The sequence below is a fragment of the Panthera pardus genome, unplaced genomic scaffold (assembly GCF_024362965.1).
Source record: "Panthera pardus isolate Hobbes unplaced genomic scaffold, ASM2436296v1 HiC_scaffold_12, whole genome shotgun sequence".
NCBI lineage: Eukaryota > Metazoa > Chordata > Mammalia > Carnivora > Felidae > Panthera > Panthera pardus.
Genome location: NW_026526677.1, coordinates 28,645,821 through 28,673,410, shown reverse-complemented (window position 1 = coordinate 28,673,410; position 27,590 = coordinate 28,645,821). Strand labels below are relative to the sequence as shown.

Here is a 27,590-nt window from a genome sequence, read left to right as displayed (position 1 = left end):
ATGCTCTGTCTCTCTCTGTCCCAAAAATAATAAATAAAAAATGTTGAAAAAAAATAAAATAAGTCAAATTATTTTTTTTACTAAGTTTAATATACTACTTTTTAATTTTTTTTGATGTTTATTTTTGAGAGAGAGAGCACGTGTGCGGGAGCACAAGAAAGCAGGGGAGGGGCAAACAGGGAGACACAGAATCTAAAGCAGGCTCCAGGCTCTGAATTGTCAGCACAGTGCGTGACGCAGGGCTTGAACTCACCAGCCTTAGAGATCATGACCTGAGCTGAAGTCAGACACTTACTTAACTGACTGAGCCACCCAGACGCCCCAATAATACTCTTTGTAACAAGATCACTTTAACTACATTTTGTATGGTCTATCATATTTAAACAAAATTGAGACCCTTTGATGTTTTCAAACATGCATTCCACATTATTATGAAATTTCACATATATAATAAAAGAACCACTCTTATTAAAAGCAAAGTAGTCATGGCAAGCAAATTGTTTTGAGTGTTTGGTATTTTTATGCATCTTTAAAATAATGAATCAATTCAACCCCCTGTATATTCAGCACTTGTTCCATGGAAGCACTGCACTAGGCTTTGGGATACAATGATGAACAACATAGTCCCTAGCTTCAAAAAACTCACAATCCAGTGGGGAAGATAGGAAAAGAAATAATGTAGATGGGAATAAGAAGGCACTCCAGGGAAAACATGGCATACACAGATGCTTAAAAGCAAGCAAGAGTATAGTCTTTACATGGAACTACTCATGATTTACTTCAGCTAGAGCTTGGACACTGGGAGAATGGAGAGAAATGAGGCTTGGGATGTTATGCCCAGGTCATTAAGGGCCAAATATAGGGTGCTGAGGAGTTTTAGGAAGACAACTGAATGGTTTTAGACAAGTAACATCTGACTGGAAAGACCATTCTGGCTGCAGCATCAAGAATAATGTTTCAAACTCATTGATTAAAACCTGCAATGAGAAATAAATGTTTTACAACAGCAAGCACACCAAGTAATGTCTACTCTTAATGTGATGCATTATGTTTCATATGCACTTTATTTCATTTTTTAAAGAGTACTGGCCACAAATCACTAATTTCCATGACCACTAGTAGGCTGTGCATAGAAGTCTGAAAAATACTGAATTAAAGGGAGACAACATGAGACAGAGATGCATCAGAAGAGTGTCATAGTGTCACAGTCCATGTGATAGCAGTAAAGATGAAGAACTGAATAGATACAAGAAGTATATACAAGCTAATCAATAGGACTTGATGAATGATAAGAGGGAGAGTCCAGATTGATTTACAGAGTTCAGGTTACAGAATTCAGATTCACCATAGGTGAATGGATGTTATTTACTCAGCTAGAAAACAGGAGTTAGTAGCAGATTTGGAGGAAAATATCATGGGTTGTTTGAACCTGCTGAGTTTGAAGGGTTAGGAAGATATTAAAGTAGGGAAGTCTAATGAACATTTAGATACATGTATCTGGAGTTTATGAAAGAAAATTTACTTGGAAGTGTATATTTGAAAATCATGGATAGACAGATGGCAACAGAAGATGTACAAGTTGATGAAACTAATAAGAGTATATTTTGAGGGGGAAAAAGGGTATAGGATAAAATGCTAATGAAAACCATTGCAGGAAAAATCAGCAAAGGAGATTGACAAAAAACAATATGGTAGTTAGGAGAATAAATTCAATTCTGTTTATAAAGCATATAACTCATGGTTGCTTAATTAATGGTAAGAATATTATTTCCACTTTAAAGAGAAGCTTGAGAGGGAGAAACATAGAGGAGTAAAATATGGTAGAAGAAAAGGAGAACGGGTATTCAAGAAGGAGACCGTATCAATGTATTATCAAAAGGACTGAAAAATGTCCATTGGAAGTAGTGTCCATCCATTGGATGGGGTGGGAGGGGTGAAGCCAGATTGCCCTATGTTGAAGGATGAATAAATAGGAAGGAAGGAACTAAAGGGTATGAGTTTAGACCACTCTTTGAAGAAACTTGACTCTACAGGGGAAAACAGACTTGTATTTAGAGATGGACATAGGATCAAAAAGTTTTTTTGTGTGTACTTGTAAATGGGAATATATACACTAGTAACTCAAATGTAACTGACACACATGAAAATATGTTTAATAAAAATGTAAATAAAAACTGATAAAAGTAACAGGGCGCCTGGGTTGCTCAGTGGGTTAAGCATCTGACTCTTGATTTTGGCTTAGGTCATGATCTGACAGTTTGTGAGTCTGAGCCCTGCATTGGGCTCTGCACTGTCAGTGCTGAGCCTGCTTGGGATCCTCTTTCTGTCTCTCTGTCTCTCTCTCCCTTCTCCCCCCCTCCCCAAATAAATTAAAAACAATTTTTTTTAACTGATAAAAGTATTCGAGTTTGGGTACACAGGTACTTTTATATGTGGTTGGTGGGAGTATAAATTGGTATAATCTTTCTGGAAGGCAATATGTGTCAAAACTATAAGTAAACAAGCTCTTTGACCCAGCAAAACTGTTTCTGGAAATTTATCCTAACGAAATAATTGCAAAAGTACAGAAAATTTGTACAAGGATGTCCTACAGTAAAGGGCTGTATAAATTAATTATGGCACAGGAACTGTGATATGTCAATTTCAACTGACTTAGAAAGACATCCACTCTTTGAGTTAAAACAAGGCAGTTCCTCAAAATGTTTATTATAGAATTGCCATATGACTCAGCAAATCCACTCCTAGATATATACCCCCCAAAACTGAAAACAGAGACTCAGATGGTTGTACGTCAGTGTTCAAAAGAGTGTTATTCACAATAGCCAAAAGGTGAAAACCCAAGTGTCATTAACAGATGAATGAATAAACAAAACATCGTGTATCCATACAAGGGAATATTATTCTGCTGTAAAAGGAATAAAGTTCTAATACATGCTGCAACACGGGTCAACTCTGAGAACTTTATGCTAGGTGAAATAAGTCAGACAAAAAGGAAAAGTATTACACAATTACACTTACATAAAATATACAGAATAGGCAAATTCATAGAGTTGGAAAGTAAACTAGAGGTTATTAGGAGCTGGGGAGAGAGGGAAGTTGGGAGTCACTGGTTAATGGTTACACAGTTTTGGTTTGGGATGATGATAAAATCCTGGAAATGGTGAAGATTGCACAACTCTATACTTGTAATTAATGCCACTGAGTTGTAATTTTAAATGTCAACAGAAACAAATGACAGAGATGATGGATTTAGCAAACAAAATTTTAAACTATTATAAATGTTCAAGGATTTAAAGGACAACAACATGAATATAATAAAAAATATATACCCCCCCCCCCACACACACACAAAAGAAGTGGAAATTCTAGAGATGATATATACAGTATCTGAAATAAAAACTCACTGGATAGGCTTAACAACAGATTAAACAAAATAGAACAAAAGATAATTGGACTTCAGGACACAGAAAAAATAGAAAACCCCAATCGAAGAAGTGAGAGAAAAAAGACAAAAAGATGTGCAGTACCTGGTAACCTGTGGGATGTTTATCCTGCTAGTTTAACATGTGTAGTTGAAGTCCCATGAAAGGAAAGGAAGGGGACAGAAAAAAAATCTGAAGTAATGACCAAAAATCCTCTAAATTTAATGAAAACTATAAATCTACAGATTCAAGAATTCATTCCACAAATCCCAAACAAAATAACCAAACCAAGGTACTACATCAGAGATAAAAAAAACAAAAACACAAAGAGGATGTGAATATAATAACTGTAGACTTCTTGCCAGATGCAACGTAAGCAAGAAAATAGTGCAACAGCATCTTCAAATTAATGAAAGAAAAGTATTGTCCATCTAGAATTTTATATCCAGTGAAAATACCCTTTAAAGATTAAGGAGAAATAAACATTTTTCCAGACAAAAGCTGTGAAAATTCCTCACCCAGATGCACCTGTGCACGCACACACAAACAGACACATACACACACACACACACACACACAATTAAAGGAAGTTCTTCAAACTTAAGCAATAGGATACCAGGTAGAAACCTGGATCTACAGAAGTGAATAAAGAGGGCCGGGAATGGCAAATATGAGTGAATATAAAAGATATTTTCTCTGATTTTTTGGGTGCCTGGCTGGCTTAGTGAAGCAGTGACTCTTGATCTCTCAGGGTCGTGGAGCCTACTTAATTAAAAAAAACAAAAAGACATTTTCTAATTCTTAATTTTCTTAACCAGGTAATTAACAATTAAAAATGAAATAACAGGGCTGTGTGGCTCAGTCGGTTAAGCATCTGACTTTGGCTCAGGTCATGATCTCACTATTCATGGGTTCAAGCCCCACATCAGGCTCTGTGTTGACAGCTCTGAGCTGGGAGCCTGCTTCAGATTCTGTCTCTCTCTCTCTCTGCCCCTCCCCTGCTCACACTCTGTCTCTCTCTCTCTCTCAACAATAAACATTAAAAAAAAATTGGGGCACCTGGGTGGCTCAGTTGGTTAAGCGTCTGACTTTGGCTCAGGTCATGATCTCATGGTCCGTGAGTTCAAGCCCCGCATCAGGCTCTGCTGACAGGTCAGAGCCTGGAGCCTGCTGCTTCAGAATCTGCATCTCCTTCTCTCTCTGCCCCTCCCCAACTCGCATTCTGTCTCTGTCTCTTTCTCAAAAGTAAATAAACATGAAAAAACAATTTTTTAATTAAAAAAATAAAATTAAACTAAATAAAATAATATATGGTGGAGTTGATAACATACATAAAAGTGTATTATAAAAATAACACAAAGACTGAGTAAAAGAAAATGAGAATACAGTATTGTAAACTTCTTACTAACCAAAGAATTTAACATAATTTTGAAAACAGACTATGTTCAATTAAGCTCTAGAAAAGTAGTTGACAAACTATGGCCAGTGGGCCAAATCTGGCCTACTGTTTTTGGAAATATAATTTATTAGTACACAACCATGCCCATGCCTATTTATTTATGAACTTAATGCCACTGAACTGCACACATATAGTTTTAGTAAATTTTATGTATATTTTACCACAATAAATATATATATATATATATATATATGAAACAGTTCTCAAAAAGAAAATATAAAAATTCCTCATGTTGATTTTTTTTTTTAATGTTTATTCACTTTTTGAGAGAGAGTGTGAGCAGGGCAGGGGCAGAGAGAGAGAGGGAGACACAGAATCTGAAGCAGGCTCCAGGCTCTGAGCTGTCAGCACAGAGCCTGATGTGGGGCTTAAACTCACAAACTGTGAGATCATGAACTGAGCCGAAGTCGGACACTTAACCAACTGAGCCACTCAGGCACCCCAGACTTTCTCATGTTATTACTCAACATAAAGAAATTATGAATATTCCCACTGAAAAAGTAACAGGATGAAAAGGATATATAATGCAAACACTACCCATAAAAGATGGAACAGCTGCATTAATATTATACAAAATAGACTTCAAGATAAGAAATATTACTAGGATAAAGATGGATCAGTTAATCAAGAAATAACAATCATAAATGTATATACACCTAATAATAGAGCTTAAAAACACACAAAGTAAAAACTGACAGTACTAAAAATGGAAAGATAAATTCACAAAGATTTCAATAGTCTTCTCCCACTAATTGATAGAAGTACACAAAAAAGATCAGGACAGAAAAGACTTGAACATCATCATCAACCAGCCTGATCTGACATTTATAAAACATTCAACTGACAAATAACAGAATATGCATTCTTTTCAAGAGCACATGAAATATTCACCAAGATAGGCAATATGCTTGGCTAACAAGTCTTTTGAAAAAGGATATTTATATTTAAAAGGATATATTTATATTGAAAAGGATAAAAGTCTTACAGAAAATGCTCTCTGACTACAACTATATTATATTTGAAAACATTAACAGAAAGATACTTGGAACATTCTCAAATACTTGAAAATTAAACAACAGTTATAGGTCATACCCATACCATGGTTCATACCCATTCCCACGGATCAAGGAAGACCTCACAAAAGGAATTTTAAAATATGAATAAGAATGATACCACTACAGGGGCACCTGGGTGGTTAAGTGTCCGACTCTTGGTTTCAACTCAGGTCATGAGGTCTCATGGTTTCATGAGTTCAAGCCCTGCATTGGGTTCTGCGCTGGCAGTCCAGAGCCTGCTTGGGATTCTCTCTCTCCCTCTCTCTCTCTGCCTCTCCCCCACTTGTGCTATCTTTGTCTCTCTCAAAATAAACCAATAAACTTAAAAAAAGTTAGAATGAAACCACTACATATCAGAATTTGTGGGACAAAGCTGTAACAATGTTTAGAGGATAGTTTATAGCTTTAAATGCTGATACTAGAAAAGAAGAAAGGCCAATAATCAATGATCTAAGTGTCCATGTTAAAGAGCTGAAAAAACCACATCAAATCCAAAGTAAGTAGAATGTAAGTAAGGCTCCATAATAAAGTTAACAGCAAAAGCCAATGAAATAGTAAATGAACAAACATGAGACGGATATCAATGAAGTCAAAACCTGGTTCTTTGGAAAGGCAAATAAAGCTGAGAGTCTAGCTAAATTGACGAGAGAGAGGAAGAAGAAGAGGAGATGGAATGGGAGGAAGGGAAAGGTGGGACACACAAATGAAAGAGAGGACATCAGTATAGATCTGATAGAGAAAGGGAACAGTAAAGGAATATTATGAGCAACGCTTTGCCAATAAATTTGACAACTTAGATGAAAAGGACAAGTTCCTTGAAAGACAAAAATTACCAAAAATGATTGTGTTGTAAGTCTCCAAGACTACCCCCAGGTTCCATGATTTGCTAGGAAGACTCACAGGACTCAGTATACAGTTGTGTAGTAGGGTCTCCTCCCTAAGGAAAGGAAAGGAGAGGGAAGGGGAGGGAGAAGAAAGAAAGAAAGAAAAGAGAGAAAAGAAAGAAGAGAGAGAAAGGAAGAAAGAAAGAAAGAAAAGAAAGAAAAAAGAAAGAAAAAAAGAAAGACCTCAAGGTATGCATACATGACAATATCCCTCACGACCTTGTAACCTAACACCACTTAATCAGACTACATGTTAATGTGTGACCATATATGGGAGACAAAGAAGTAAAAATATATAAAAAACTATGCCACTTGGCGTTCAAGGCTCAGTTCTTTGGGAATGAACCAAACTGAGAGGTGCCCACACGAATAAAGTTGCTTCCTGGAAAGAAAAGCCTCAGTGTCACAACTCTCTGTGTGACAATCCTGCTACAATTGTACTAATGACTAAGACTTACTACAGCAAAAGAATACACAGCAAAAAAACATCACAAGGAAATATCAACGTGAAGTCTGGAGCAAACCAACAAATTCTATCTAATATTTAGTAAAGAAATAAAACCAATTCTACACAATACTCTTTCAGGAGGAGAGAACACATTCTAGCTCATGAAGCCAGCATTACTCTAATACAAAAACCAGACCAAAAGAATACAAAGAAAAAATAAGCAAAATATACAAATCAGTATTCCTAATCAATGCAAAATCCTTAATATACCATTAGCAAATCACATCCAGCCATATATAAAAATATAATACATATTTCAGGAAAGCATATGAGGGAGGGAGACACAGAATCTGAAGCAGGCTCTAGGCTTTGAGCTGTCAGCACAGACCCTGATGAGGGGCTTGAACTTACGAACAGTGAGATCATGACCTGAGCTGAAGTGGAATGCTTAACTGACTGAGCCAACCAGGTGGCCCAGGAATGCAAGGTTATTTTAACTTTGGAAATCAATTAATATAATTAATTGGTTAATATTAACATATTGACAGAATAAAGAAAAAATATGATTATCTCAACAGATACAGAAAAAGCATTTCTCAAAATTTAATACTGATTCATTATAAAAACTCAGCAAACTAGGAAGAAAAGGAAACTTCCTCAATCAGATAAAGAACACGTACAAAAAACCTATAGCTAACATTATATGAAATGGTGAAAGACTAAAAATTCTCCATCTGAGATAAAGCAAGTCCACTGTCATGACTTTTTTTTTTTTTTTAGTGTTACTTATTTTGAGAGAGAGAAGAAGAGAGAGAGAGAGAGCACATGCATGAGTTGGGGAGGGGCAGAGAGAGAGGGAGAGAGAGAATCCCAAGTGGGCTCCAAGCTGTCAGCACAGAGCCCAACACAGGGCTCAATCCCACAAACCTGAGCCAAAATCAAGAGCTGGACGCTTAATGGGCTGAGTCACCGAGGCACCCCCACTGTCACCACTTTTATTCTACATTGTACTAGAAGGTCTTAACTACTGCAATAAATTGAGAAAAAAATAAAATTCATACAAAGCAGAAGGAAAGAAAAAAATATCCTTAAATTCACAGATGACATAATGTACGCAGAAAACCCAAAAATTAGGTTTGGGTTTATTGTAACTACCATTACAATAAATTTAAAAGGTAATAGGATACAAGGTCAATGCACAAAAATCAAATTTTACTTCTATATACTAGCAAGAAACAATTAGAAAATTAATTTTTAAAATACTGTTTATAATAGGATCCTAGAACATGAATTATTCAGGGATAAATTTCACCAAACATTTTAAAGATCTACACAATGAAAATGACAAAGCATTCCTGCGGGGTATTAAAGAATGTCTAAATAAATATAAACATATGCCATGTTCATGAATTGGAGGACTCAATAGTTAAGATGTCAATTTTTCACAAATTAATCTATAGATTCAACACAATACAAAGTCCCACAGACTTGTTTTTTAGAAAATGACAAACTGATTCTAAAAATTATATGGAAAGCAAAGAACTCAGAAGAGCCAAAACAATTTTGAAAAAAAAAAAATTGAAGGATTTGCACTACCACATTTTAAAACTTCTTACAAAGCTATACTAACAAAGGCAGGGTTGCATATTGACTTAATGATGAACATATAATCAATGGAACATAATAAGGCATTCAGAAATAGATCTATACATATATTAGATCAATTAACTTTCAAAGAACATACCAATGTAAAATGAGAGAAAAAAAATGTCTTTTCAAAAAATGTACATGTTGGAACTGGAAATCCATGTCCAAAAAAATGACCCTCAATCCTTATGTCATACTGTACACAAAAATTAACTGAAAATGTATTATAGACCACATGCTTATACTATTTTAAAATTTGAGACACTTAAAATATAAAGCAGGAAGAAAACCATCAGTGATGGTCCTAATTTCTTTCAGTTTTGTAACCACAAAACACTTGAATTTTACCTGAAAGTTCTCGTTTTCCTCAAACTTCTTCTGATGACGTAATTCATTGTAATGTTCTTGTAACTTAATATGAGTTTCTTTAAGTGATGATAACTCATTTTTAATCTCATTAATTTCTCCAATAAGTTCTTCAACCTAATATAAAATTTAACCAAAAATAGTTGTATAAGTGTGTTTTATATGAGAATGTTTTATTAACACAAGTTTTTGGAAAAAGTAAAAAATAAAAAAGATGACAAAAGTAATTAATATCAAGAGCTACCATTTATTGAATTGTGCTGAGTACTTAATAAACATAATTTTATACTTATAAAAATCCCCAATTTACAGGTGAGAAATGTAAAGCTCATAGATGTTTAAGTAATTTGCCTAGATCAAGTGGATATAGTCAGGATCCAAACCCAAAGCTAAATCTAGGGTTTGTATTCTTAACTACTATATTAAACTACCTCTTGTTACAAATGAAAAAGTATTATTCTTAATCATAAAAGCTCTATAAAAGTTATGCCTTTATTGCTTTTTCGAAGTTTTATTTTATTGTTGCAAATTAGACATGCAGATTTTAACTCTACTGAAGAGTACTGAGCATTAGTACAACAATAACTGACACTTCAGCCTAATATTTACATCTATAAACTGGGCTTTCACTAGCTATTTAAAATGTCATAATCTTTTTCTTGGGGGAATACTCTTTCATGGGAACCTCAAATATAAGACAAAGTAAGTGCCACTGAGTCCCTACAGAAGCTAACAGACATGAACTCACCTATTACTTTCCCTTCGTCTCATCTGTTAACCTTTTAAAAATCTATCTGTGCAAGGTACTTCTCTTCCAAGGCTCAACTCTCCATGAGTTCTTTATCCCATCCTTTCCAATCTCCCTCAGAGCCTACCTCCAGCACTAATCTCCTCTCTGCTGCTTATTTACAATCCTTCCCAATATGCCAGCATGTTCTCCTCAGCCCACAAATATGCTCTTCTCACATTCCTAATTTATTTTTATCCTTGACCCATTTACTGTCTCTCTCACTTCTTAAAATAAAAATCCACACTTGCTACTTTCAAATTCTAACCTCCCATACTCCTTAACAACCTGACTTCTATCCTCATTGGTCTATAGATCCCTCCCCCCAGCCCCCGCTAGCAGATATCACCTGCAAATTAGCAAAAGGATTTTTCCCAAGTTTCATACCATTTAACAGCTCTGTAGCAGGACTACGTTGCCTACTTGTTCTTGGAACAGCCTCTTTTGTTTTCATGGTACTATTCTTCCTCTTTCCTCCAACGTTGCTCACTGTTCTTACCAGGCTCCCCGTCCCGCCCTGCCCCAACACACACCCACCCTACTCTTTCTTCCATAGGATTCGTCACAAGTCCTCCACTCCTTCCATAGATGATTAGAACCATACCTTCAAATTTCATCTTCATGCTAATAAATCTTAAGTCTGTATCTCATCTCCCAACCCCTCTCCTTAGATTCAAGTTTTCTAAATGCATGGTATGCATTTCAGGCTAGATGTCCTGCAGGCAGTATAAATTCAGCAGCTTCCAAATTAAACTCATTTTCATCTACAAATCTTCTTCTCCTTCCACCTTCCTTATGTCAATGACATTATCATTCTACTAGTTATACTAATCACAGAGTCATGTTTGACTCCTTTCCCCTTCTAATACTTGTATGTAAAATGTCACTTAACTCTGCCAATTCCACTTTTAAATGCTTTTCGCATCTACTCCTCTTCTCTGTTCTCACTACTGTTGTCCTCACTGACACCATCATAGGCTCAAGGTTAGATTATTTACAGTGTTCCTCTTACTGGCCTCTTTCCATAAAGCCATCTTCCATTCTGTTGCAAGAGTTATTTTCCTAAAAGATCTATGTCGCTTCTCTGCTTTAATATTCTCAATGGCTTCCCTTTACTTACAAAATTCAACCTCCTTAGTAAGGAGCCTTTTGAAAGATGATCTCAACCTATTTTCCAATGTCACATTTCACATATCCTATGCTTTATTCAAATCAGATTACTCATCACCCTTGAAGATACAGTTTCACACCTCCATGATTTTTCCCATTCTTTACTAAGTGGAATGCCAGCAGGATGGAAAGAGAAGTGTAGGAAATGGACACATATTGTGTGGTGAAACCCTATTTATCTTTCCAGGCCAAACTCTAGGTGTCATCTTTTCTCTAAAACTTTCTCCAACCTAGCTAAGTGATATGATTTATTTTGTACTTTCACAGTAATTTGTTAATACTACTTAAACTACTCCATGTTACTGTGGTTAATTTCATAGTTATCTGTCCCTTTTAGAGTGTGAGCTCTTTATTAATCTAAATTTATTTTGGGCATTTCTGAAAATCCAGTACCTGGAATGGTACCTAACACAGTAGATGCTCAACAAATGTTGTGAATTGAATTCCTTTTATAACCAACCCCTTCCACTAAGTATTTTCTGAACAACCTCATTAATTGTCTTTTGTCTATGTATATCCATTAACTATATAACTAGTCAAATGCAAACAGATGCATACAACATGTTCTTTATAAATTTCAATGAATTTTAACTGTACTATCTAATAATAGTCACAAAGTTTTATTTGTACGGTATTTCTTTTACTGTTGTTGTTTTGGAGAGGGGTGGAAATAGCAGTTTATATGATTCCATCTTATTTTTGCCAGTATCTTTTTAAGTTTTTAAAAACCCATCTTGATACAATCCTCTAGCAACACCTGCACTGTCCTTCACTCAAGAATGGTGAAAAACTTACAAAGAGATAGAAATACAATTAAAGAGTAGATCTGACCTCCCACTCAAGAAAACTCTTATATAGAACCATAGCAGCTTTTTCTTATTTAACTATGTTTTGTTTAGTACTAAAGCATATGGAAGTGAAATGATTGTAGAAACTAAAGAATCTTAAGACAAAACCAATTTTATACAAATTTACAGATGGAGGCCTCACCTTATTGAAACTGCTTATTTTTTGGAATTCAATTGATTTTTCCCTGTGAGAAGGGCATGGTTATAGTTTCAGGGAAAAGGAATGTCTTATTTTCTTAGGGCAACTAATCTTTTTGCGGGGGGAGGGGTGTGGTTGACATAGTTAAGTATATTCTCTTTTCACTTTACAGTTTTCCTTATCCCAACGGTATCATTTCCAAGGTTTCTAAACATCAGGAATAATAAGGAAGTGTTAAGATGAAATGTGAATTCGCTTAAGCTAAAATGAATGTTACTATGCTTCTTGCTTAACAGTAAACTTTACTTGTACAGAGAGCAAGCATTTTTTAGTATTCTGATACAACTAACTACAAATACTTTTTGAGATTTGGATAAACCTTATTAAATTCATCAGTGAAGACTTGATCTCTCCAAAATACAAATTAAGAGAACATGTTAGCTGCAAATGAATTGAAAAATCAAGAGTTACTTATATAACAATTTATATCAAAATCTATAAAATGTTTATCAACCTGGTACTCAGATATATATATAGATATATATATATAGATATATATATATATATATTAGTATAAAATATATTACATTATTATAGTATTAGAAAAGTATAGTGTAATTAGTATAATAGTACAAAACATAATCTTTCTTTCCCAAAATATAGTTTCCATAAACTCATCATGACTTTCTATTGTGTGAATTCTTTTGAAAGAATTGAATGGAAATGAAAATACATATTAAAATAGAATCATCAGTTTTGGGGCCCACCAATATTTAAAGTGAACCTTTATATTTTACAATTTTAATTTATACCATTTCATACTTTTATTATCTACTTTACTAAAATGAAAATTTAGTGTAAAATAAATGGATGTGGTTTAAGGAAATATCTATGTTTATAACATATCAATTCTTTATGATAAAATGTTAATACTATAGAACTCAAATACTGTACACGTTCTAAACATGGTTTTAATACATCTCAACAAAACTGCTACTAATAATAGTACCTATATAATTATTTTAATAATTTACTAAAATACTATGCAATTATTTTATGAAAAGGTAATTAATTTTTCTCTGTCACATATGGGAAGTCAAATTATATATATCAATATTTATATATATATAAATATACACACATGTATATGTGTGGTTTTTCAGGCATGAAAGCATTACAGGAAATTTTATTAAATTTAGCTTTTCAACAGCATTCACTTCTTGGAAATACAAGTGCAAGAAGAACATGTGTCTGATTTTATTCCTATATGATTTTTGCAATATTTTCTTAGTATTTAATAGTTATTTTAAATGTCTACAACTATTTAAAATATTTTAATATTTTACTATTTAATAAACCTACATGCTTTTTCCAAGTTCCCAGTGCTTTCTCATGCTCATTTTGAAGATTAAGGAACTTTTCTTCATTTTCTTTTACCTTCTCCCTTTGCAGCTCATTATCTCTTTCAAGGGTCTGCAATAAAATTAATTATCCAAAAAATAATCAATACCACATTAATGAATTTTGATGTGTTTTATGTTGCTTGGACCTTTGCTTCTAACATGCTGAAAGTGCCATACAGATCAGTGATAATGTGCTATCTCAACAATAATTTTCATAAATTAACAGAAAGGTGCTTATAGTTTAGTTAACAGGAAATAGGGGGAGGTTATGAAAAAGAAATGGCTATAAAAGGGTATAAAAACATTGCCATTATTCAGTTTCACTGCATAAGTTTTAATGTACTGAAAAAGTAATATAAAGTACAGCACTGAAAAATATGAAATGTAGCATAATCCAGCCCAACTCTACTACAAAATTTTAACTACCACAGAACATTTTTTCCATATCTATTTATTTTAGAAATTAACTAGCTAAAAAACCCTTAAATACAATTTTAATTTTTAATTTAAAATTAACACATTTTTAGTACAGCTTCAATATTTACCATATGAACTCATTACTTCATAAATTAACATTAATATAATCACTACACCCCCTCCAAAAAAACCTTTAAGACTAAAAAATACTGTTTTCTAAGACAAGGATTTGAAACGTATTAAATTATTGTCACCAATATTATTAGGTTTCTTCAATGTCTGCTGATAATCCAAGTAAACTTCTGTTAAAAAAAAATAGTTAAGAACTCTACCTACATGTCTAATACATCTGGAATTTTTAAGTTTATTTATCATTAGGAAAGCTATGTATGTTCAAAGTAAACATTTCAAGCCACACAAAGCATATAGAAAGAAAAGGTAAAGTATTCCTCTATCAGCTCTCCAATTCTCCTCCCCAGAGGTAACCACTCCAGCAGTTTTTTGCGTTGCCTTCCAGAAGTTGTCTCTAAGCATACTAGTACATAATATATGTCTTTTCAAATACAGATGAGACCATACCATACATACTGTGTTCTTCTGCAATCTGTTTTTTCTTAAAAAATGAATATTTCTTGCTTACTTTCCATGCCATAAAGTACAGATCTATCTCATTTTAAAGGCTTCACAGTATTCTATTTAAATGGTATCCACCTGTTCTCAGTTGCATCTAGAGTATCAATACACAATGACATTATTATGCAAAATTATGGAAATAGCTAATAAAAAGCATTTTACAGTTTAAACATCAAAATTCTCCTTTAGCACATAAAGAGCATAACTGCACTTTAATAACTTTCAATGAATACCTATTTTGACTGCCTCTACCTCAGGCTACTGTAAATATATATATTTTTAAAGGTTTATTTTTTATTTTTGAGACAGAGAGAAAGAGAGTGTGTGCCTATATGCAGGGGAGGGGCAGAGAGGAGAGTACAGAGGATCTGAAATGGGCTCTGTGCTGACAGCGGAAAGCCCGATACAGGGTTCTAAGTCACAAACGGTGAGATCATGACCTGAGCCAGTCAGACATTTAACCGACTGAGCCACCCAGGAGCCCCGATAATGTAAATATTTTTATAGAAGTCATGTGTTCCTCTTAATTTACATGGAACATAATAATAGAACAGTTTCTGAATATTTACAATGCATATATTTAATAGATGCTTACTATTTTAACATTCTGACAAATACAGTATCTATATTGATAACTTTCAACCAGCTTTTTAATACTTCATTCTTAATATGAATATGTAGTTAAGGATCACTGGGCACTTGAAGAAAGTGATATTTTAGAAGATATACAAATCAAAGTTTAGAAGAGATGTGAGAGGAGATACTACAGTATCTATCCTAATAATAATAAATGACCAAGAGCATTATGTTCTTAAAACAGTGTATTACATATGTCAATCATTTCTTGTCCCGACCCATACCCTCATCTAAAAGAAACTACCTATATCAGATATTTTCTCGGTTTCCACTCTTTGGAGACTTTCCATTCTTTCATTACAATTTGGACCTATTGCTCTTTCAGTCCACTACACTGATCAGGTGATCACTGAGGATTTCCTTCTCTCTTCTGGGATGGGTCTCCAGTTTCCTAGATCCTATTGTTTCCTCTTTCCTGGTTTATTCTCTTGTCTTGGTAAAGAAATTTTCCATTACTTCTTGATAAGGGAGATACAGGATGCTTCTTTTGTTGAGGACTTAAATGTCTGAAAATATCTTTATTCTACCAATACATAGTGATTTGTTTGGCTGAATACAGTACAATTCTGCTTTTAGAAATCAATTTCTCTCCAACCACTGAAGACATGGTTCTATTATCTTCTATCTTTCAGCACCGCCAGTGAGAAGTCCAAAGTCATTATGTTGCCATTCCTAGTCTTAATCCTTTGTATATGATCTACTTCTTTTTTCCACAAAGAGTTTTAGAATCTTTTAAGTGTGTATTCAATTTCATAATGATAGGTATTGGTGTTGAGCAAAACAAACTCAAATTCTTCAGTTCTAGATTACATTCTAGTAATTACTTCTTTGGTCATCCCTTCTTCATTTTCTCTGTTCTCTCTCAAACTCACTAAATCTCAGGGACTGAACCCCTAATATTCTTTCCTTCCTGTTTTCCATCTTCTTGTCTTTTGGTTCTACTTTCTAGAAGATTATCTCAATATTATCCTCCAAACTTTGCACTATACTTTTTATGTCTCCTAAAATATTTATTTTAAGGGTTCTCTTTTATTCTATCAGTGTTTCTTTATAGACTCCTAATTCTTGTTTTGTGGATTAACAAATATATTTCTCTTTACTGAGTAAATTTTCTTAGTTTCTCCAAGTTTTTTTCTTTTGTTTTGTTTTCTTTTTTTTCCATCTCCCTGTTTGTTTTGTCTGATTTGCATGGTGGAGACTTTCTTCACTATGCCTAGTGATCCTTAACTGCATGTTCGTATTAAGAATGAAGTACTGGGGCGCCTGGGTGGCTTGGTCGGTTGGGCGTCCGACTTCAGCTTAGGTCATGATCTCACGGTCCGTGGGTTCGAGCCCCGCATCGGGCTCTGTGCTGACAGCTCAGAGCCTGGAGCCTGTTTCAGATTCTGTGTCTCCCTCTCTCTGTGACCTCCCCCGTTCATGCTCTGTCTCTGTCTCAAAAATAAATAAACGTTAAAAAAAAATTAAAAAAAAAAAAAAAAAAAGAATGAAGTACTAAAAAGCTGGTTGAAAGTTTTGCCAAATGATGGGCTTCACTGTAGGTTGATCTGGCCGAGCTAGTTCACTGGGAGAGCTTAACTGCAGTAGCTACAGTCTTTTCTCTTGAGCAAGTTAGTTTCCCAAGAAAGGAATCTTCCATTCTCCTGCCTGGAAGTGATAAGGCTAGCTGTCCTCTAAATGGGGAAACAGAGCAGGGAGGGCTCAGATATCAGTATTTAGACTTCCCACTCTGTTCTCAATATAACAGTCTCAGTAGCATATTGGTACAGCATTTGGCACTTTTAAATATTCCCACCACGGGCAGATTCAAAACTACCATTAGTTTAACAAGCAGCTCACAAATGACAACAGCTCTGACAACCAGCAATCCCTACTATAAGCGGTCACCAGCAAACCACTGGATTTCCCAACCTGTTGTCCCTCAAACTCTCCAGTGTAAATCTCCAATCTTCTGTCAAGCAGGAGACAGGCAGTGCCTTTTTGGGCAAGGTAGGAAAGAGAATTTGGAGGTATGATAGCTTCTAGCTTCTTATATAGAAGCCTTTGGCTTCGGGTGCACACCAGTTTCTAGAGGCACACGATGCTTGCAATTCCTTAGCATTTTTGCACCTTTGCCTTGGGTTTCTACTTTCTTTCCTTTGCTAGGTAAATTACAAATTTTCCATCTGGTTCCAACTTTCTGTTTAAATTTTTTTTTTTAACGTTTATTTATTTTTGAGACAGAGAGACACAGAGCATGAACGGGGGAGGGTCAGAGAGAGGGAGACACAGAATCTGAAACAGGCTCCAGGCTCTGAGCTGTCAGCACAGAGCCTGACACGGGGCTCGAACTCATGGACCGCGAGATCATGACCTGAGCTGAAGTCGGCCGCTTAACCGACTGAGCCACCCAGGCGCCCCTGGTTCCAACTTTCAAACCTTAATTTTTATTGTTTCCTTATATACTTGTCCTTGTGGATTTACTGTCATTTTATTTCAGTTTTAGAAGGAAATAGAAGTGAATGTGTGGGTTCAATTCAACATGTTTAACCAGAAGCCTGGATCTGGCAATATCTGAACTTACAAAGATTCTGAATTTATTCACTGTTAATCATTCATTAATTTAATAAAATTTAATGAGCTCCTACTCTGTGCCAGATACTCTTTTAGCTCTTATGCTAAATGCATGAAAATGTTACTGTTCTCATGGAATTTACTCTTTCAGAAAATTATTTGTTATTATTTGCACCTGGATTAACAAATCTGAAAAACATTTTGAAAAACTCGATATTGTGGAAAGTCAAAATAAACCATCTGTTAATATTTTACTATACCAAAAACTAAGTAACTTATTCTGGTTAATACTACGACTATAGGAGCAAACTAAGTAAACTATTCTTGTTAACGCTAGGCCTATAGCAGTATAACTAGACTCATATCTAGACTAAACTATGATTAAATTATAGTAGGAAATATTGTCTATCATGGGAATTCAGGTCTCTATGCTCCAAACTACTATTAAAAAATGAGACAGATGACAGCATGATTGCAGAGCACTGAAAAACAGTAGGCCATTATGAAGAGTAATGATCCCTTTTAATACAGGTGGAATTAGAATGCTCCTTGAGAAAACACTTGAGATATCTATGCAGCATAATCTGCAGCAACAGTTCAACATTAATATTTTGTTATACTATATATCAGTGGTTCTCCAACACCAGTCTGCAAACAAGTACTGACCCATGACAAAATGTCACTAGTTTATGGCAAAAAAAAAAAAAAAAAAAAAAAAAAAAGTCTTTATAAATCATCAAATGTCTTTTCCTATAAAAGATGATCTTTATTCTGAGATCATATCCTTAATATGTGGTGTAAAAATATTCTTTTTTATAAAATGAAAGTGATGGTAGATGGTGTTTATTTTTAATATTGTTACTTATAAAAATAAAAAGCTGACAATTCTATCCTGTTCTTACCAATACTTTGCATGAAATTTCTGTACGACATCTAGTTTCTCTACATACTATCAAGGCTCAAATAATAATGGTACTAGTTACAGAGAGAGGCACCTGGATTATCTAAGATATTAGCACTTATAGTTAAAAGATCTTGGAACTATAGTTAAGGTCATGATTAATTCAGTGTATATATATAAAAATATATTAGTATATATTCACATGTTTCTTATACACACACACACACACACACACACACACACACACATACATATACACTTCACACCCAACAAAATTAAGCAACACAAAAACATTGCATTTAGAACTCATGAACAGCAATTTAAAAGTTGTAGTTTTCAAATAACTGATCTAACAAAAGTGGCAGCTCTCATTGATCTAGGAAGAATACATTAACAATGTAATGTAGAGATAGTGCTGGAGCAGAACTCGGACAAAAATTTAAATTGAAGATTGCCACTAATTAAGAAGCCTTGAACTATATTGCTTACACTTTCCGGACCTCTAGTTCATCATGAAATGAAATGATTGGATTGGCTGATTACTAATATTTTGTTCATCCTAAAAATCTGTTTCAACTCCTCTAAATGGACTAGAAAACAGTCCTGGTAACTGCTACTCATAAAGAATTTGGGTAAATTCTATCCCATGTTTCTTGCGATAAGGTTTAAAATACTAGAGAAAGTCCCAGCTATCTATCTGTAGATAAGTAAAGGAGGTGGGGGATACTTGCTTATAGCTGGACTTTCAGAGATTTTTCACTAGTCTTACTGGAAGAGGTAAAGAGGTTACGAGGAAGGAGGAGTTTGACTCTGGCATACCTCTTCCCTCTCTCTCTTCCAGGTCTAAATTGTTTTTGTTTTTAAGTTAATTTATTTTGAGGAGGGAGAGGTGCAGAGAGAAAGAGAGAGAGAATCCCAACCAGGCTCCCTGCTGTCAGCTCAGAGTCCTGCAAGGGGGCTCAATCTCATGACTGTGAGATCATGACCTGAGCCAAAATTAAGAGTTGGATGCTTAACCGACTGAGCCACCCAGGCGTCCCTCCAGGTCTAAGTTTTATAATATTAGGGGCAGGCAAGAGAAATAAAAAAGCCAAAACTCTCTTTACATAATTAGTCATAGAACATCAATGATGAGGAGACAACTCTGGCATTGTTCAGGTTAAGTCTGGCTCCAGTCAATGATGATGAATTCAACATACTTTGTGGGGCCCAGTGCAAAATTTAAAAAGCACAGAAAAGGTGCTATTGAAGATACGAAAATACAAAACTTTTTCCTTCCTTCATGGCCACTCCCCCTTTCTCTCTCTCCCTATGAGCTTATCATGTCATCGTGCTTTTTACTTTCTATTTAATGTCATGGGCCCCTGGGCAAAGGGGTACTCATAGGGCAAATTCAGATCCTCACAGATGCCTGAGGGCCACACCATACAACTCAACACTAGTAGATCCACCAGCTACTGGGTTCTACCTCCTGCAAGCTGCTGGACCCATGTATGTCCTGGCTGGGGGTGAGGAAGTCAATCTTCCTGTCCCATGGGACCTCTGCCCCAACTCATGGCAGATGGGTAACCCCCAACAGATTGCAAATGCCAGGCAGGGATACATCTCAGTACCTGGATTGAGGACTCACCCCCTGCCAAGTCACCTACCTAATGTGCCAAGGTATTGCCAACCTGAGACAGATGATGCTGCAGACATATGCAATGGACCCAGACCCTCCCTGCTATATTTAGCCCTCCACCAAACATAAATAGCAACAGTAGAACACAAACCTCTCCCCAGGAACGTGACCACAACAGTGGTGGAACAGAAGCAGAGAGGATGAGGCCAGGCAGGGCCTAGCATACCAAAGTATGGCAGAACCAGCAGCCAAAAATTCATCCTGAGAGGCAGTAGGAGACACAGCAAAGCCTGAGCTGACGCTCCAAGACTCCAGTGCATGCTCCATTTTCCCATCAGACTTAATTTACAAAACATAAATTTAAAGATGAAAATTTCAAGACAGTGAACACAGAACATTAAACCTGAAGCAAAAAGCCCTTCTGAGTATGGATCCCTATGCAACTGCACTGCTTATATACCCAGGAAGTTGGCCTTGGCCTCTGCTGATGGTGGTCTTTCCATGGGAAGTGATTGTAGTTTTCTCTTTTTTTTTTTTTAAGCTTATTTTTAAGAGAGAGAGAGAGAGAGAGGAGGGGCAGAGAGAGAGAGAATGAGAGAGAGAGAGAGAGAGAGAGAGAGAGAGAGAGAGAGAGAGAGAGAGAATCCCAAGTAGGTTCTGCACAGGGCTGGAACCCACAAACCGTGAGATCATGACCTGAGCCCAAATCGAGTCAGATGCCCAACTGACTGAGCCACCCAGGTACCCTGTGATTGTAGTTTTCTTGAAAAATGTTCAGCTTTACCTTCATTTCCAAGATTTCCTTCAGAGGAACACAAATATCTTCCACTGGCCACCCCAGTGGAACATGTCCTCACCTCCTTCTCTTGACTTAGACATCCAATCACTTGGCCAGGGGGACACAGAGCAATTTCTGCCCTTCCACTAACCTCCATGTTCCTTCATGTGGAACCAAGAAACCACCAAATGTCTCTCTTCTGCACCCTTACTGGGCCATACAGTATTGGAACAAGCATAATACACTTCAAACCCCATTGGTAAGATCACTTCAAAAACTTTCCTCCTTGAAATTTCTGGAACATAACTGTGCACTAGTCTATATGCTCTTGGTATAATTCCAAACTTCAAAAAACATATGCCAGTTCTTCCACATGAACTTATCACATTTTATTCTACTGCCAACACCAGAGTGAACCTTCAAGTTTTTACAGCATCTCAAGCATCCATCCACAAAACAAGATGGCACTTTCCCCTTTTTGTACCCCAATCTTTACATGATTTTCACATAGACTCCTTCACTTAGCTTATTAGGGGAAATGTATGACCCCTCCCAACTAGGGATGTAATAGAAAAGCCTCTCTTATGGAACTGTTATTCCCAAAACATCAGTGACCATAATTTCTTCCTCTCTCCATTTTTTTTTTAAATATGGAAATAAGATGATGGTGTGATTGCTGTGATAACAGGGCCAGTTCTACCTAAACCCATGAAGAGGGGTCTGCCTCAATTTCTGGGAGTTCACTGACTGTTCTCTTAGAATATGGTGACACTTATCACCTTCTATTTTCAGTTTTGGTCTTTGCCACAATTCTAAGACAAAGAAAAAAAATCTCATCCAATCTGTTACAAAATTAAGTCAGATACTTGATAAAACTTAACACTTAACTAGTGACTTAAATTTAAAGAAATATATATATACACACATATATTCATTACTTTAGACATTGATACCAAGTTGGTGAAGAAGGCCGTATCTTACCCCTAAAATTCAAAATGATCCCAGATAAAGTTGGGCAGATAAATGCAACTAAACAGGTAAAGCTCATTAGATATAAATATACTATATCTATATCTATATATCTATATACAACCTCATTATTTTCTTTTAACACCTTCAACTCTGCTTCCAGTTCAGTATTAACTTCAGTTTGATGCTGAAGTAACTGCTGCATATGTTGGAAAGAAGTGATGATATCCTTTAAAAGAGTATAAATATATTAGTTGAAAAAATTTTGTAGGTATGTTTCTAAATTCATTCTTAAAGTACTTTTTCTAATTTCTTAACTTATTATCTTTATAGTTTAATTTAAATACCATAACAAGATACTGAAATAAACTAATAGCATATTTTACTAACTTAATATCTAAAATAACTTGTATAATTTCTTACAAAGTACTATTTCCAAGAGTTCTTCAAATAATTAACAAAGTTTTTTGAAATGGACCATGGATTATGAGACACTACTGAAAAATGTGAAGAATTCAAAACAAAAATTATTGTTGGCTTGTCTTAAAAAAGGTAAACATATCACTACTAAAATGTCATACTGCCAACGGGCTAAAATGTCATGATATGCATTCATAATGAAATGGAAGAAAAGCAGAAAAGAAAAAAAAGAAACAGAACTTTTCTTTCATGGACATTTTTTTTAAATAGAAAAATTATAAATATCAAATAGATTTAAATGAGAGTATAACATCCTGTAAATGTATGCTCTAAGCATACACACATTTCAGTAATTACCTGCTAGGGTACCAATGGTCTAAACTATCAAGGAAAAAACTGATTTATTTTTATCCTTTTTATTAATTAAATATTGTAATATTTTCCCAACTTTATTAAGATATAATTGACACATAACATTGTGTAAACTTAAGTTGTATAACATGATGATCTGATACACGTATATAGTGCTAAATAATTACCATAAGATTAATTAACATCTCTACCACTTCACATAATTCCTATTTGTGTGTGTGTGTGGTGAGAACACTTAAGATCTACTCTCTTAACAACTTTCAAGTATGTAATACAGTACTGTTAACTAAAATCATCATGCTGTACATTAAACCCCAAGAACTTGCTCATACTATAATTGGAAGCTTGTCCCCTATGACAAACATCTTCTCATTTCTCTGATTTGTTTTTTAATGGGAGCATATGTGAGACCTGATTATAAAGGTTCACATGTATCCATTCAAATGACCCTGAGTGCTTACTATGTGCTAGCAACTGACCTACGCATGATTCCATTTGTTACTGAACTTGTTTATTTCTCATGTTATATCAGTTTTAAAAATATTTACTGGCTTCCAAAATATCTTATGATTGCTTGCCTGTTTTTCTTCTTGAATATGTGTAATCTCTTCATTAATCTTCTTATTTAATTCCAATTCCTTTAAAAAATTGAGTAATTTTAAAGTTATGACATAAAATTCAGAGAATTCTACATTTAATTCAGTGCTCAACAAGTTTAGGAGTGTCATGACCCCTTACCACCCCAGAGTACCAACATTTGTTTGCTGGGGAAGTAGTGGTTCTAGTGAAATAAAGACTGTATTAGACACCCAATACAGGCTGGTGTACAAATTTATAAATATTAATGCTAAAAAAACTACAAAATTTCTGATCTCCAAAAGCTTTTCTGGAGACACCACTGTACCATAAGATTACCTGACACTACATTAAAGTGGAAATAAAATGGTTATAGACAAATTTTATTGTCTTAAATTCTTGCTGATAATGGCAAAAATTACCTAGAGTGAAAAATAATTCATAATACCTTTTTTTTACTAGATATATTAACTTTACAAAGGAATGCTTTTATATTATAATCCTGAAATTCTCATAAATTTTACAAAAACAATTATATAAACATGAATGCATTTAATTAAATACCATGTTGAATCTTTCTTGAAGTTCTTGAAATTTTTGTTCTTTAATTGTTAAATGGATGTTTTCTTCTCCTATCTCTTGTTGACATGTGACCTTGGACTTTATCAAGTCTGAGGTAACTTTTTTAAGTTCCTTAACATAAGAAATATAAACAGAAAATTCAGTATAAACATTTCATCACAGCAAGGTACTTTTCTGACAGTTTTGAAGACCATTTTAAACCTATCATTTAAGACAATATTACTGGTCCATCAAGGTCTATTTCCCCTAGTTCTGTTGCAAGATAATTAGCCAAGGTGGGAATGCTATTTTGTGGCTATGACCATAGACACAATGATACAAGGATAGAATGCAGGATTTTTTCCTCTTAAAAAGAGCACACAAACCAAATGAACTAACCAACTGGAAGTACGGTGTTTTTATTTATTACTTATTTAACAAAAATCTTCTGAGATAAAAAAAGGAAATAAAAGATTATCAGTTTCCAAGTTTGTTAGCATCTAATAAAAGTTTCTGTAAGAAATAATCACAATATAACGTGATGATTGCTAAAGTATAGGAATGCACAGAAACATAAAGAAAGAAGGAGTTTGGTTGAGGGCATCAAGAAGGCACTATTAGGAAAAGCGGTTTCTGAATGGAGTCTTCAAAGATGAATTTGCAAAGAAGGCAAAAAAGGAGTACACATTCTAGACAAAAAGATTCTACACGTACAAACATGCAGAAACATAAAAGATCATGGTATTTTTCAGGGAACCAGAATAGGATATAGTTGGAGCTTATATGTTATGGGTAAGGGGGAGGGGTAGAGTATTTGTGATTGTGGCTAGAAATTTGACAAGATTCAAATTTTGAAAGGGATTTGTGGGCCAAGATAAAAAGTTTTAATTTTATCCTCTAGTCAATGAGGTAATAATTGAAGGATTTGGGGGCACCTGGGTGGCTCAGTCAGTTAAGTGTCTGACTCTTGATTTGGGCTCAGGTTATGATCTCAGGGTCATGAGATCTAGCCCCATGTTGGGCTCCATGATGGGCATGGAGCCTGCTTAAGATTCTCTCTCTCCCTCTCCCTTTGCCCCTCCTCCCTCTCAAAAAAAAAAAAAATTGAAGGATTCTGAGTAGGAGAAAGACATAAGATTTGTAATTCAAAAAAATAACTCTAGCATCACTGCAGATTATTAGAATCGCAGGGGATATAAAAGAAGTCTTCATTTGTGAAGTTACATATCCATTGAGCTTAACAGATATCATCCAAACACATTATAATTCTGAAATACCAACTTCTGAATTGGTGTATAATTTATTATACTGCTGTTCTGTGTATACTCACTATATTAAAACACTCAAGAATGTGATTTTCACATTCTTAACTACACAGTATCTGAACTCCCTTTGAATTCTGGAGGAATTCTACAAGAGTCCACTGCCCACTAGAGAAGCCAGACATGGCAGATACTAGCTTTATGAGCATGAGGCCAGACTGTGCTAATCAGATACACCTGTCCTGGATATTGGATCAGAAACTAATACCACAAAGAACAAGAACTGTTGCAAATCCATCTGTTGGCAGTCTGCAGGGGCAATGCTAGTAACATCAAGTTTCCATGGGCAACAATGACACCACAGTAGCGTAGCAGCATCATTACAGTCAATAGTGACAACATACAATACTCAGGACTGGAAGTTGATTTTATGGCATGCTCTTCAATACTGCATAGGTTCCCTTTCTGACCATTTTCTAAGTCTGAGATGACCAACATCTAAATTCCTTTGCTGGGGCAACTGGGTGGCTCAGTCGCTTGAGGAGCTGACTTTGGCTCAGGTCATGAGCTTGCACTTCGTGGGTTTGAGCCCCACATCAGACTCTGTGCTGACAACTCAGAGCCTGGAGCCTGATTTGGATTCTGTGTCTCCCTCTCTCTCTGCCCCTTCTCCACTCACTTGCACACGCATGCTCTCTCTCTCTCCTCTCTCTCTCAAAAATAACCATTTAAAAAAGTTTTAAACTCTTTTGCTGACAAAATCAACTTACAGTTAAGAATCCTAATACACTTCAACTTTTAAAAGATGGCATGTAATGAAAAATGCTCACCATCACTCATCATCAGGGAAATACAAATCAAAACCATAATGAGATATCACCTCACACCTATCAGAATGGCTAAACTCAGGCAACAACAGATGTTGGCTAGGATGCAGAGAAAGAGGAGCCTTTTGCACTGCTGGTGGGAATGCAAACTGGTGCAGCCACTCTGGAAAACCGTATGGAGGTTACTCAAAAAAATAAAAATAGGACTGCCCTATGACCCAGCAATTGCACTACTAGGTATTTATCCAAAGGACACAAAAACACTGATTCAAAGGGATATGTGCACCCCAATGTTTACAGCAGCACTATTGACAATAGCCAAAGTATGGAAAATCCCAAATGTCCATTGACTGATGAATGGATAAAGAAGATGTGATACATACACACACACACACAATGGAGTGTTACTAGGTTATCAAAAAAAATGAAATCTTGCTATTTACAACAACATGGATGCAACTAGAGTGTATTATACTAAGCAAAGTAAAAGAAAGACAAATATATGATTTCACTCATATGTGGAATTTAAGAAACAAAACAAATGAACATAGGGGAAGGGAAGCAAAAATAAGATAAAAACAGAGAGGGAGACAAACCATAAGAGACTCTTAAATACAGAGAACAAACTAAGGTTGCTGGAGGGGTGTTGGATGGGGTGATGGGCTAAATAGGCGATGGGCATTAAGGAGGACACTTGTTGGGATGAGCAGTCAGTGTTGTATGTAAGTGATGAACCACTAAATTCTATGCCTGAAATCATTATTACACTATATGTTAAGTAACTTTGATTTAAATTAAAAAAAAAGAATTTGTTAAAAAAAATTAAAAAACAAAAGACTGTAAGAACTGAATAAATAATAACAACTCTTCTGAAGGGAAAAAAAAGTTCATTAGGGTGGTAAGACTACAGGAAATTTTTATTTTCTTCATTGTACTGATTAGTATTTTTTTCAAAATAAACACATTTCTCACATATCAGAGTACAGTATATACATATATGTAGTATAATATAGTATATAATAGAATACAAAGCCATGGAAACAGGTGCAATCACTTAGAGTTATTAGTTAGAAGACAGAAGATGGCAAATGACTGAGTCCTAAAGAACTCCAACACTCATGGATTAGAGAAGAAGCTAATATTAGAAGGAAGTACAGTCAGCTGAGGTAGGTGGAAAATCAAGAGTGTAATATCAAGGAAGCTGAAAAAGGAACAGCAGAAAATAGTGCTGCCAAAACTTCCAGAGTTCTTCATGTTATAGCTTCAGCTGCCCAGAGAAAACTTCACCCAATCATAACTCAATACCTAGTTCAAAATCCAGAAGAAAGGATTAACTGGTCTTAGTTCACATGTCCCTTTTAGATATGTGCACTGCCTAAAATGACTGCTAAAGTAAAACATGGGTCAAGAGGGGCGCCTGGGTGGCTCAGTCGGTT

At 35.2% G+C, this 27,590-nt stretch overlaps 1 protein-coding gene across 1 annotated transcript in view; it reads right to left on the bottom strand.

The window, feature by feature from the left end:
• CCDC73 (coiled-coil domain containing 73) overlaps positions 1–27,590 on the bottom strand; it is a 126,553-nt gene that overhangs the window by 9,770 nt on the left and 89,193 nt on the right. Inside the window, exons 9-13 of the mRNA XM_019456078.2 lie at positions 24,069–24,197; positions 23,507–23,566; positions 22,261–22,365; positions 13,588–13,698; positions 9,264–9,398 (exon numbers count right to left, since the gene is read on the bottom strand). Of these exons, the coding sequence (XP_019311623.2) occupies positions 9,264–9,398; positions 13,588–13,698; positions 22,261–22,365; positions 23,507–23,566; positions 24,069–24,197 (540 nt within the window). The remainder of the gene's footprint in view (positions 1–9,263; positions 9,399–13,587; positions 13,699–22,260; positions 22,366–23,506; positions 23,567–24,068; positions 24,198–27,590) is intronic.